Source organism: Somniosus microcephalus, chromosome 9, assembly GCF_052327205.1.
Source record: "Somniosus microcephalus isolate GS21.2 chromosome 9, FLI_Smic_1.0, whole genome shotgun sequence".
Classification (NCBI taxonomy): Eukaryota; Metazoa; Chordata; class Chondrichthyes; order Squaliformes; family Somniosidae; genus Somniosus; species Somniosus microcephalus.
In genome coordinates this window covers 218,626,178-218,638,209 of record NC_140995.1, presented here as the reverse complement: position 1 = coordinate 218,638,209, position 12,032 = coordinate 218,626,178, and the positions used below count along the sequence as shown (strand labels likewise).

The window sequence follows — 12,032 nt, the reverse complement described above, 5'->3', positions numbered from 1 at the left end:
ACATCTCTTGAGGAGCGATGGGCATCTATTGAACATAGAAACCAGACCTTCTGAGTAGGACTGCCATTGCAGATACGGGTCCCCATGGCCCCCCTGATGTGCAGCAAGGTGCTCTCCAGCCACTTGCAGGTGCGGAGGAGGAGCTGACCCATAAGAGGGAGGTTGGTGGCAGACCTCAAGGAAGTGGGGGTTCCTCTCCAGGTGCTCACATTTCCATGCCACTGCAAAGCCCTCGGTCAGAGCCCCACTGGAGTCCACACCCAAGTGAGATAGACGTTTCAACCCCTGCACAGCCGCAGGAGCAGCAGACTGTTGACGAGCCCTCACAGGCTCGCCACCCCAGAGGACGCCCGCCAAAGGTGTCGAGACAGGAGCAGCAGGAAAGTGAGCAAGGGGCCTCCAAATCTGCTGAAGCCACAGGGGAACCACGACGTAGGAGCACGCGTAAGAGGAAAATAAAGCACAAGTAGTCACAAGGGTAGTCACTTGGGTGAAATTTTATGTATTGTTAAAAAAAGCCATCAGATGAATTCTGTCAATAAAAAGTCTGATGGCTACTGCTGTATTTGTGGCGTGTGTCATTTCGTGAATGGGACTTTCACATTGAGGGCTTAGGATTACTTGCAATTCTCAATATGCTGGACAAATAGCTAGGAATCCACAGGGTCTTGGCCATTGTCGATGCTCAGGTAAGAAGCTGCGAGGCAAAAGTGCTTGATTGGCTAGGCTAAGCAAATCTGGCCAGGATGAGTGCGTTCCTTGCATCCCGGGCAGCAATGTTCTGGCGTAATGCTGCCGCTGGTTGTTGGTCCTCTGCAGGATGGTCGTTTTCACCCTCCTCCTCCTCCTCCTCCTCATCATCTGAGGAGGGTATGTGAGGAGCCACTTGGTCCTCGGGAATCTGCAAGCCACGACGCTGTGCCATGTTGAGAAGTGCACAGCAAGCCACGACTATTCTGGAGACCCTGGCTGCTGAGTACTGCAGGGCTCCACCTGATCTATCCAGGCATCTGAAGCACATCCTCAGAAAACCGATGGTTTGCTCGATAATGGATCTGGTGGAAATGTGGCCGGAGTTGTAGCACTCCTCAGCTTCGTTGGCTGGCCTCCTCAACGGCGTCATTAGCCAAGTCCTCAGGGGATAGCCCTTGTCTCCAAGAAGCCATCCATGAAGTTGGTCTGGTGGCCTGAATAGCAGAGGCACACTAGACTAGCGCAGTATGAAGGAGTCATGGCAACTGCCAGGGTACATGGCACAAACATGCAAAATCTCCTTCTTGTGGTCACACACCAGCTGAACGTTAAGGGAGTGGAAGCCCTTGCGGTTGACAAAAATACCTGGATTGCGATGGGGTGCCCTCAGGGCCACATGTGTGCAGTCAACAACACCCTGCACCCTTGGAAAGTCTGCCAGATGAGCTAATCCAACCGCTTGCGCCGTCATACTTGCGCGATCCTTGGTGAAATGGATGTGATTGTGTGCGAGGGCAAAGAGGGCATCGGTTACCTGCGTGATGCAAGTGTGTGCGGCCGACTGGGAAATGCCGCTGATGTCTGCTGCTGATCCCTGGAATGAGCCTGAAGCAAAAAATTTGAGTGCGGTGGTGACTTTGATGGCCACTGGTAAGGAGTGTCCACCTGGTCCTCTGGGCAGCAGGTCTTGCTGTAGCATTGTGCAGATGTCAGTCACTACCTCTCGCGAAAGTCAGAGCCACCTTTGGCACTGCTGCTCAGTCATGTTGAGGTAGCTGACCCTGTGTCTGTAGACCCTGTTTGGGGGGTATCTCCTGCGCTGACGGGCTTCTAGGTGCTGGCCCCTTCTGGCCTGTGCTGCCTCAGTTGGGTGAGCAGCAGCCTGTCGCTCCTGCTGCTGCTGCTGTTCCTGGTTCTGCTGCTGCCACATCTGCTGCTCGAGCTCCTCTAATGCCCAGAAGGGAAGGAAAAAAATGGCTCCCATGCTTCTGGCTTATGCCTCCGTTGAGGAAGCGCTGAGTGAAGGTGGCGAGAGGGGTTTCCCAGGAGTTCACACTGGAGATGTGTGTGAGGCTACAACCTTCCACAGGTGTGGTTAAGCCTGGTAAAAGTTGCCCCAGGCCTGAGACAAAAAATCCTGCCACCTGCAAATAATGGTTGATCAAATCGCCTCTTTAATGGTTGACCTGCAGCTGATAGTCAGCAAGCCAATAGTGCTCCCGCCAGGTTGAACAGTCGTGATTCCCACCAGGTGTGTTTTACGTGGGAAAAGGGTTAAAAGTGCAAGGGACTGTTAAAATGGCATTATAGAGGCCATTTAGTGGTGATTAAGGGCCTTAAAGACCAGTCCCGCCTGTTGGATGCGGGACGGATTCTGGACCATCAGACACGTCTGAGTAAAAATGGCTCGGAGTCGGGAACCAGGCGGGGGGGGGTCCCGTCCGCCAGTTTTTGCGATTTTAACACCCTGCACGCCTCCAAGGCTCAGTTAAAATTGAGGCCAATGTTTCCACTTGTGGGGAAGAGCATAACTAGAAGCCATCAATATAGGATAGTCACCAAGAAATCCAATAGGGAATTCAGAAGAAACTTCTTTACCCAACAAGTGGTGAGAATGTGGAACTGGCTACCACAGGGAGTGGTTGAAGCGAATAGTATAGATGCATTTAAGGGGAGGCTGGACAAGCATCTGAGGGAGAAGGGAACAGAGGGCTACGCTGATAGATTTAGTTGAGGAAAGATGGTAGGAGGCTTGAGTGGAGCATAAACGCCGGCATGGACAGTTGGGCCAAATGGCCTGGTTCTGTGCCGTATATCCTATGTAGTATTTATATAGCGCCTTTCACGACCTCAGGACGACCCAAAACGCTTTACAGCCAATGAAGTACTTTTGAAGTGTAGGCGCTGTTGTGAAAAGTTGGAAGACCGGTTTATCAGATGTTGGGGAAAGGAAAAGAGAAGGGGAAGGGGGAAAGAGAGGGGGAAGGGGGAAAGAGAGGGGGAAGGGGGAAAGAGAGGGGGAAAGAGAGGGGGAAGGGGGAAAGAGAGGGGGAAGGGGGAAAGAGAGGGGGAAGGGGGAAAGAGAGGGGGAAGGGGGAAAGAGAGGGGGAAGGGGGAAGGGGGAAAGAGAGGGGGAAGGGGGAAGGGGGAAAGAGCGTGACTAGGAGAAGGGGAAGGGGGAAAGAGAGGGGGAAGGGGGAAAGAGCGTGACTAGGAGAAGGGGAAGGGGGAAAGAGAGGGGGAAGGGGGAAAGAGAGGGGGAAGGGGGAAAGAGAGTGACTAGGGGAAGGGGGAAAGAGAGGGGGAAAGGGGAAAGAGAGTGAATAGGAGAGGGGGAAAGAGGGAGGGGGAAAGGGGAGGACAGATAATAATTTTAAAGTCAATTATAATTACTCTGCGCATGCACTGATAAACAATGCATAGAAATAAGAAGAAAAAAAATGTGATTGCCTTCTTCGTACCCCGGAAGTAATTCCGGATGTCACCGGAAGTGTGTGTCGGGCCGCAGGCAGAGGGAAGATGCTGCTGACAGCCGCCAATTGTGAGTTTATCCTGAGTGAGAGAGTGTGTATATATGTATGTATGAGTGAGTGAGATATATAGATAGAGAGAGAGAGAGTGTATGTATGTATGTGGAGGAAGGGATGCCCCACCCCGGTTAATTCGGGGGGAATCGCTCAGAGGATGTATTGATTGATTTATTGATTACTGATTGATTATTGATTGATTGGCGCGCTCTGTGACGGTGGTGTCGGTCTCGGTGGCCCTGATACACAGCGCGGATGTGGGACTGTCCTCGGGCTCAGTTTCCGGCTCCTTACTCTGTTTCTCAGAAAGCATGTTTATCCTATTTTTTTTTAGACGTGTGTTTTTTAAATTGTAAACATGAGTATTGCTGACTGGATTTTTTTCTTTGCTGGGTACAGGCCAACTCATTTAATACTGGGAGTGATTACAGGCTGGAATCTAATCGAGGGGTTCAGATGGAGTATTATTTATATAGAATAATGAATTCCTGAGAGTGAATACAAGGTTGTAATCTAACTGAGGTACATAGAGGGTTTAAAGCATAATGGATCTCTGGCAGTGATTGTCAGGTTGGAATAAAATCTGGGGGTAGGATGGAAAAGGTGATTTGTTATAAATTGAGTGAAGCTTGAGCAGGTTGTGATGGTATCTAAATCCCAATGTGAAATTACTCCCATTTATCTATTGGTGGCTTTTAAAAATATTTATAATATATAACTAAATAAAAACTCGTGAATGGCTTTAATTTTTTTTCAGACTTGATTATTGTGGTAGTAGCTGATGGCTAATATACTGCATATCATTGATGTCAGTTGTGACATCTATTTTTAAAGGGTTTGCATAATTATGAAATTTGAGTTTTAATCCCTACTAGCTTGCTGGGAAACACGTTGCTATGTTACAGAAACTCCTAGGGTTAAAAATAGCAACGAGCTGATTACTTGTATATGTTGAATTCTTAGTTGTGGCAGCCAGCACTGTTTCAGAAGTAGTAGATCTTGCCTGATGAACCTGAACTTTTATTTTTTAAGGAATTAATATTCCAAGTAGATGTTGGAAAGCTCCATGACACACAGTATATGTAGGCTTTTATAAAATCATTTTACAGGAAAGGCTGCCATGCAAACTTGAGACATTGGGTATCCTTGTTAAAATGTGGAAGCAGCAGGTACCAGTTGGGAGAATGATGTGGGGCTGAGGACATATACTGAGTGGAGTGCTCAGAGGCCCGACTGCTCTGATCGACATCAGTGACCTGGATTCTGTAATATGAAGCAAGTTGGTCAGATTTGTAGGTAGTAAATTAGAGGTGGGGTGGAGTAGAATCTGACAAAACTGGTAAGGAATTCTAGAAGGACCCAAATAAAAATTAAAATTGGGCAATGGAATTGAATACAAATAAGTGCAAGTTCTTACATATTGGAGGAAGAAATAAGGGACAGTAATGAATGGTGTTGAACTAGCTGGGGAAGAACCTAAGGGAGGTCTGGGAGTGATGGTAGACTCACTGTTCAGTTATTGTAGAGCAGCAATCAACAGCAAACCGAATGCTGGCTCTATTGCTGGATCAGTGGAGTCTCGATCAGAGGTTGTCGTCCTGAAGTTGTATCATGCTCTGGTTAGGCTATGCCTTGAATACTGTGTTCAGTGCTACTTACGGAGGCACAAGCTAACCAAGCAATCTCTGGCAGTGGTGCAGAGAAGGACCATGAGACTGATCTCTAGTATGAGGACTGAATTAGAGGTGTATAAATGAAATAGAAAATAGACATAAGCAACAACAACAACTTGCATTTATACAACGCCTTTAACGTAGTAAAACGTCCCAAGGCACTTCTCGGGAGTTCTAAATCATAAGGAGATATTCGGGCAGATAACCAAAAGCTTGGTCCAAGAGGTAGGCTTTAAGGGACATCTTAAAGAAGTAGGGTAGAGAGGAGGAGCGATTTAGGGAGGGAATTCCAGAGCTTTGGGCTTTGGCAGCTGAACGCACGGCCACCAATGGTGGAGTGATTGAAAGTCCAGAATTGAGGAGCGCAGATATCTCGGAGGGTTGTGGGGCTGGAGGAGATTACAGAGGGCTATTAAACCACAGCTGAAGTACAAAGGGCCGTAAGCACAAACTGGTAAACGGCAAGTTCAGGACTGAGTAATCAACAACAACTTGGATTTATACATCAGTGCCTGGGCATTGTCTTCTGGGTCAGGTAGTAGAGGCAAAAACTCTGGAATTATTCAAGAGGCGATTGGATACTTTGATAGGGGGCATAGTACGTTTTTATGGAAGGACGAATTAGAAGGGCCAAATGGCCCTCTTCTGTCTTGAGTTATCTTTCAGTACTGGTTTGTAGTTCTGTTATAGTTTCTAACATTCACAAAATAATCTTTGGCTTGCCAGCAGACACAACAACAACATCTTGTGTTTCTATAGTGCCTTTAACATAGGAAAACGTCCCAAGGTGCTTCACAGGAGCATAATATAATAGAGATAAATTGACACCGAGCCAAAGAATGAGACATTACAACTGCTGACCAAGCTTGGTCAGAGCTAGGTTTCAAGGAAGATCCTAAAGGAGGAGAGAGAGGTTTAAGGAGCTTATTCCAGAGCCTAGGGCCTAGATAGCTGAAGGCATGGCCATCAATGGTGGGGCAAAGGGAGTCGACCATGTGTAAGAGGCCAGAGTTGGAGGAATGCAGAGTTCTCGGAAGGTTGTAGGACTGGGGGAAGTTACAGATAGGGAGGGGCGAGGCCATGGAGGGATTTGAACACTGCGATGAGAATTCCAAATTTGCGGCGCTGGTGGACCTGATCTTCCTGGGGCAACAGGTTTTATTTGTTTTCAGCTTGTGCAAAGTGGCACTGAAAGAAATCTTACTGTTGCAGTAGTAAAGTTATTCGCATCAGGAATGAGTTCATCGAGCAACTCCCTACCCAAATCCGCTGCATCTGTTCTGACGATGCCACCTTCCATACCAGTGCTTCCGATATGTCATCCCTTTTCCTCAACCGAGGATTCCCCTCTACCGTGGTTGACACGGCCCTCGATCATGTCCGTTCCATTTCCCGCACTTCTGCTCTCGCCTCTTCCCCTCCCTCCCTCCCAGAACCACGATCGGGTTCCCCCTTGTCCTCCCCTTTTACCCCACCAGCCTCCACATTTCCACCACCTCCAGCATGATTCCACCACCAAACGCGTCTTCCCCTCCCCTTTCAGTATTCCGAAGGGACCGCTCCCTCCACGACACCCTGGTCCACTCAATCACCCCCAAAAGCCCTTCCCGTGCAAGCGCAGGAGATGCAACACCTGCCGGTTTACCTCCTCCATTCCCACTGTCCAGGGCCCCAAACACTCCTTCCAGGTAAAACAGCGATTTACTTGTACTACTTGCAATTTAGTATGCTGCTCACAATGTAGTCTCTATATTGGGGAGACCAAACGCAGATTGGGTGACCGCTTTGCGGAACACTTCTGTTCAGCCTGTAAGGGTGACCCTGAGCTTCCGGTCGCTTGTCACTTTAATTCAGGCAGCAGCTGTTGATAATTCTGCCATCTCCATTTGCAATGTTTAACCACTCCTGTCTTCCACCCTAGCACAGACCATCCCTTGTGTTCTTTCCTGCCTTTCCCTGCTTCTGCTCCTGCTTCAAATTTGTTTCATCTCTAAACTTTTTCCAGTTCGGACGAAGGGTCATCGACCTGAAACGTTAACTCTGTTTCTCTCTCCACGGATGCTGCCTGGCCTGCTGAGTGTTTCCAGCACTCTCTGTCGTTATTCCAGATTTCCAGCATCCGCAGTATTTTGCTATTCTGTTAAATCTGCCTGTTCAAGTGGATATAAACGCTCCCATGACACTATTCGAAGTAGAGTTCACCAGCTCTCCTGGCCAATATTCATCCCCAACCAACACCACTTAATCTGACCATTCATTTAATTTGCTGTCTGTGGGACCTGGCTGAAGTGGCTGCACTTAAAAAAAAGAAATTCACCTGTTGCAAAGAGTTTTGGGACGTCCTGAAAACAAGACAGGTGCTATATGAATGCAAGTTTGTCCATTCTTGCTCATGAGCAGCTGGTGCTTGCCGGTTGATGGTTTTTTAATGGCTAGCACTGCAGAGAAATATTGGAGTTTTGCTGCTGTGTATTTTAGTAACTTGACTGCAGACACAGCAGGTTTCTGTTGCCTCCACACTGAGACTCGGTCACTGTAATGACCATTGTAATTTTTTTTAATTCGCAAACGCGGCAAACCTGCTGAGAAGCTGCTTTGAAATTCCCTGCTGTTTGAGTGATTTGAAAATGAAACCTCCCTGAAATCGTAAGCAAACATTAAATATGCTTTGGATTATTTTGAAATTGAACAGATGACAGCAGATGTTTTTTGAACTGTTTCTTGAAAACAAAATATGAAACCAGTTTTCTGGGAATACAGCAGGATAGAGCCTTAAAGTGGTCTTATTCTTGTAACTCTTGCGGGAACTACATCCCTCCTGTTAGCTGTTTCCAATTGAGAGAGTTTTTTTTCCAAGTTAAAACACTTCAGTAAAACGAAGCCGCCCACCTAGAACGGGGCCTTCCGATTGGTGCTGCCATTTTCCTGCTGTTTCTGAGGCTAGAATGTGGATACATGATATTTCTTCATTTAATCCTGTTCCCAGCACAGCCCTCTTTCCACTCCATCCCTGTCCCCCTCACCGCTGCGCTGAAAGCCACAAGCAGCTGCTGGTGCTGATGGGGGTTTGCTGAGAGTCAAGGCTGGGCTATTTTTTTTTTGCATGGCCTTGGGAATATGTGCGTTAAACGGGAAGGCAGCAGCTGAATGAGAAGGTTCCAATGAAGCGCTTTTAAACGGGAGAAACGGATGTTTCTCGGGAACATTTGAGGATAAGATATAAAGAAACGCTGTGGATGCTGGAAATATGATGTACAAGCTGTGAAGGCTGGAAATACACACAATGTCACAACCTGGGCAACAGGCTGCTCAGTCCAACTAGTCCGTGTTGATGATCATCTTCCACACGAGCGGTGGTCGTAATCCCTCATTCCCGGCCCCCCAACCCCATTCCCATAACCTCCTTTCCTTCGATCAGCAATCTCTAGGTTAGGTTGGTCAGCAACTGAAAGAGATGCTTTGGGCGTAGCCCCTCATTGGAACACAACAGCAACAACTTGCATTTATGTAGTGCCTCTGATGAGAGGCTTTGTCTGAAGATGTTAATTAATCTTGCTCTTCCAGAGGCTGACTGACTTGCCGTGCCTTTCTAGCTTTTCCTGTTTTTAACCTGAGGGACAGTATTATTGAGATATTTGGTTTTTGTGTGTGTATATATGCCGGGGAATGGGAAATGGAACACTTTCCGATTTCACGTGTCCATTGTCGGTTTCAAAAGCACCCAGGACAGATCTGGGCTAGTCAGAGAAAAGCTCTTTCCACTGTCCCAATATTGTTAGCTGTTACTTCAGAAGATCGACCCTTACAGCGGGAGTGTCCAAACTTTCTGCCTTGAAGGGGTGTGTAAATGCATACCTTGGGGGCTGCGTATAATGTTAAATCTTTTTTCCCATTAAACTGCTTGTATCTCAGCTTGCTGATGCTAACCGATCTGGCACACTGATTTAAGCTTTAGCCACACTTTCCAAACCTCTAGGCTCACAAAATTCAAACAGGACAAGACAGTGAATATGAAATTTAAGCACAAGCGTGCTTGAGTTACCTGGGCTTTGGGGGCTGAAGATTGGACAACCCAGCATTACTGTACTGCACCACACCACGGTGCCATTTTGTTTCCCAACACCAGCCATCCTTCTGACACCTCCTGAAGGAGGCTAATAATTTAGTGTCTACTTGGACCAGAGCTGTACTGTAGGCTGATGTCTACAGGGGAGTTGGTTAAGATTGCTGAAACTCATTTCACATCAGATACTGAAAACCAGCAGACAAGAGAGATGTTTTGGCCCATCAGTCTGGGCTGGATGCAAACTCAGTCCAAGAACTGCGAGGACTGTCCACTAACCCGAGCTGAAAGGGAGAGAGCGATGTCTGGGGGGAGTATTTTTTTTAAAATATCCGTCCCTGCCCACAATGTCTTTTTTAAAAAAAAAAAAAAAAAAAAAAATCTGTTCTGATTTAAAATGTCCTGATTCCAATAGATACCTTCCTCTGGCATTGTCACTGACGGAGAGGAGCTGCTTGTTTCATTTAAGCAGATTACAGCTTTGCGTCAGCCTAGCAGCTGACGCAGAGATTGCCTGCCCCAGGCAAATGCACCAGTGGTGGGCTATACCACGTACCCAGCCACGAGCATGTTTTGATGAACGTTTTGCTGCCAGTTCTGACGTTCTGCTTTAAAACTACTGGTTAGAGGTAGGCTAGGGTTGGATATTAGAACTTAAGAAACAGGAGCAGGAGTCGGCCAATCGGCCCCTCGAGCCTGCTCCGCCATTCAATAAGATCATGGCTGATCCAATCTTGGCCTCAACTCCACTTTCCCGCTCTCTCCCCGTACCCCTCGACTCCATGTAGTTCAAATGTCTGTCAATCTCCGCCTTGAATATATTCAGTGACTCCGCCTCCACAGCTCTCTCGAGTAGAGAATTCCAAAGATTCACGATCCTCTGAGAGAAGAAATTCCTCCTCATCTCCGTCTTAAATGGGCGACTCCTTATTCTGAAACTTTGCCCCCTAGTTCTAGATACCCCCACTAGGGGAAACATCCTCTCAGCATCCACCCTGTCAGTCCCCCTCAGAATCTGATCTGTTTCAATAAGTTTACCTCTCATTCTTCTAAACTCCAATGAGTATAGGCCCAACCTGCTCAACCTTTCGTCATACGTCAACCCCTTCATCCCAGGAATCAACCTAGTGAACCTTCTCTGCACTGCCTCCAGTGCAAGTATAACCTTCCTTAAATATGGAGACCAAAACTGTACGCAGTACTCCAGGTGCGGTCTCAACAGTGCATCAAAACTTCCCTACTTTTATACTCCATCCCCCTTGCAATAAAGGCCAACGTTCCATTAGCCTTCCTAATTACTTGCTGTACCTGCATGTTAACTTTTTGTGTTTCATGTACGAGGACCCCCAGATCCCTTTGTACCGCAGCATTTTGTAGTCTCTCTCCATTTAAATAATAATTTGCTTTTTCATTCTTCCTTCCATAGTGGATAACCTCACATTTTCCCACATTATACTCCATCTGCCAAATGTTTGCCCACTCACTGAACCTCTCTATATCCCTTTGCAGACTCTGTGTCCTCCTCACAACTTGCTAACCCACCTATCTTTGTATCATCAGCAAATTTGGCTACAGTGCACTCGGTCCCTTCATCCAAGTCGTTAATATAGATTGTAAATACAGGAAACTCTTTGGTATCCGGCACCGACGGGACCGGGATGGTGCCGGTTGATTAAAAATTCCGGATGACGGAGAGGGTTATCTACCGAGGCTATTTTTAACAAACGAACAATAAAAAAATCAAGAAATGTGCAGTATACAGTAATTGGGTACTCACCTACAGAATGTTGTGTTAAATGGATGGTGGAAGATGCTTGATTAAGTACAGTAGTGCCAGTTGAGGGTAATCCATAACTCTTTAATTACTTAACAGTAAAACAAAACTTATACAGTAAACAGAAAAATGGCGGATCGGAAGAGACTACCGGCAGCGCGGGAGAGTCAGACTCCTGTTATTGAGGTGTTCGGACCTCCGACAGCGCCAAGAAGCCGAGTAGTGGCAGTTTGGAGAACTACCCCCACTGACTAACTCAGCCACCGCGGGAGACTCGGACTCGGCAACATTGCCGGTTATTGCGGCGTTGTTTTCAGAGTATGAATTTTGCCGGTTAATGCAGAATTCCGGATGTTTAGGTGCTGTTTAAATGAGAGTTTCCTGTAGTTGAGGCCCCAGCACTGATCCCTGTGGCACCCCACTAGTTACTGATTGCCAACCTGAAAATGACCCATTTATCCCGACTCTCTCTCTCCTGTTAGTTAGTCAATCCCCTATCCATGCCAATACATTACCCCCATATTCTATGGTAGATTCTCCCTCTGCCCATATGGTATTGTAACATTGCGTTTAGGTGAAGTTATGAACAAGTTCCTCATAATGCACCAATTCTCATTTGTGATGTCTCACCAAGGGGTTTCCCAGCAGTTTTAAAGCCAAAAATGACACAGGCAGATGAGGTGCACTGACCCGTATACAGATGTGACGCCTGTATTATAGTTCGGATTACGTGATCGGTTAGTGGAGCTCACTTCCCCTTCAACTAGGATTTCAGTTAATGGGACCAGTCAACCATGAAAGCCATCGGCACTAGTTTTCTGAATTTGATTACTTACATTTGTTATATTTTAGAAACTCACTTGCAAGTGGCACTTGTGCTTTTTCCACTGGTATCTAACATGTATCACTAATTCTGCTGAATGGTTGGCTCCAGATGACATCTAGGTGCCCTACCCTTACCATCCATGAACAGATAACTGCCTGCCTAAGACCGGGAACTGAAGCAGAAACCATGCCAAGCG

At 47.0% G+C, this 12,032-nt stretch overlaps 1 protein-coding gene across 1 annotated transcript in view; it reads left to right on the top strand.

The window, feature by feature from the left end:
* The first annotated feature begins 3,427 nt into the window (after positions 1 to 3,427).
* The window catches only part of mrpl33 (mitochondrial ribosomal protein L33), a 43,151-nt gene continuing 34,546 nt past the window's right edge, over positions 3,428 to 12,032 (top strand). The window contains exon 1 of the mRNA XM_085997918.1: positions 3,428 to 3,514. Within this exon, the coding sequence (XP_085854044.1) occupies positions 3,493 to 3,514 (22 nt within the window). The 5' untranslated portion in view covers positions 3,428 to 3,492. The remainder of the gene's footprint in view (positions 3,515 to 12,032) is intronic.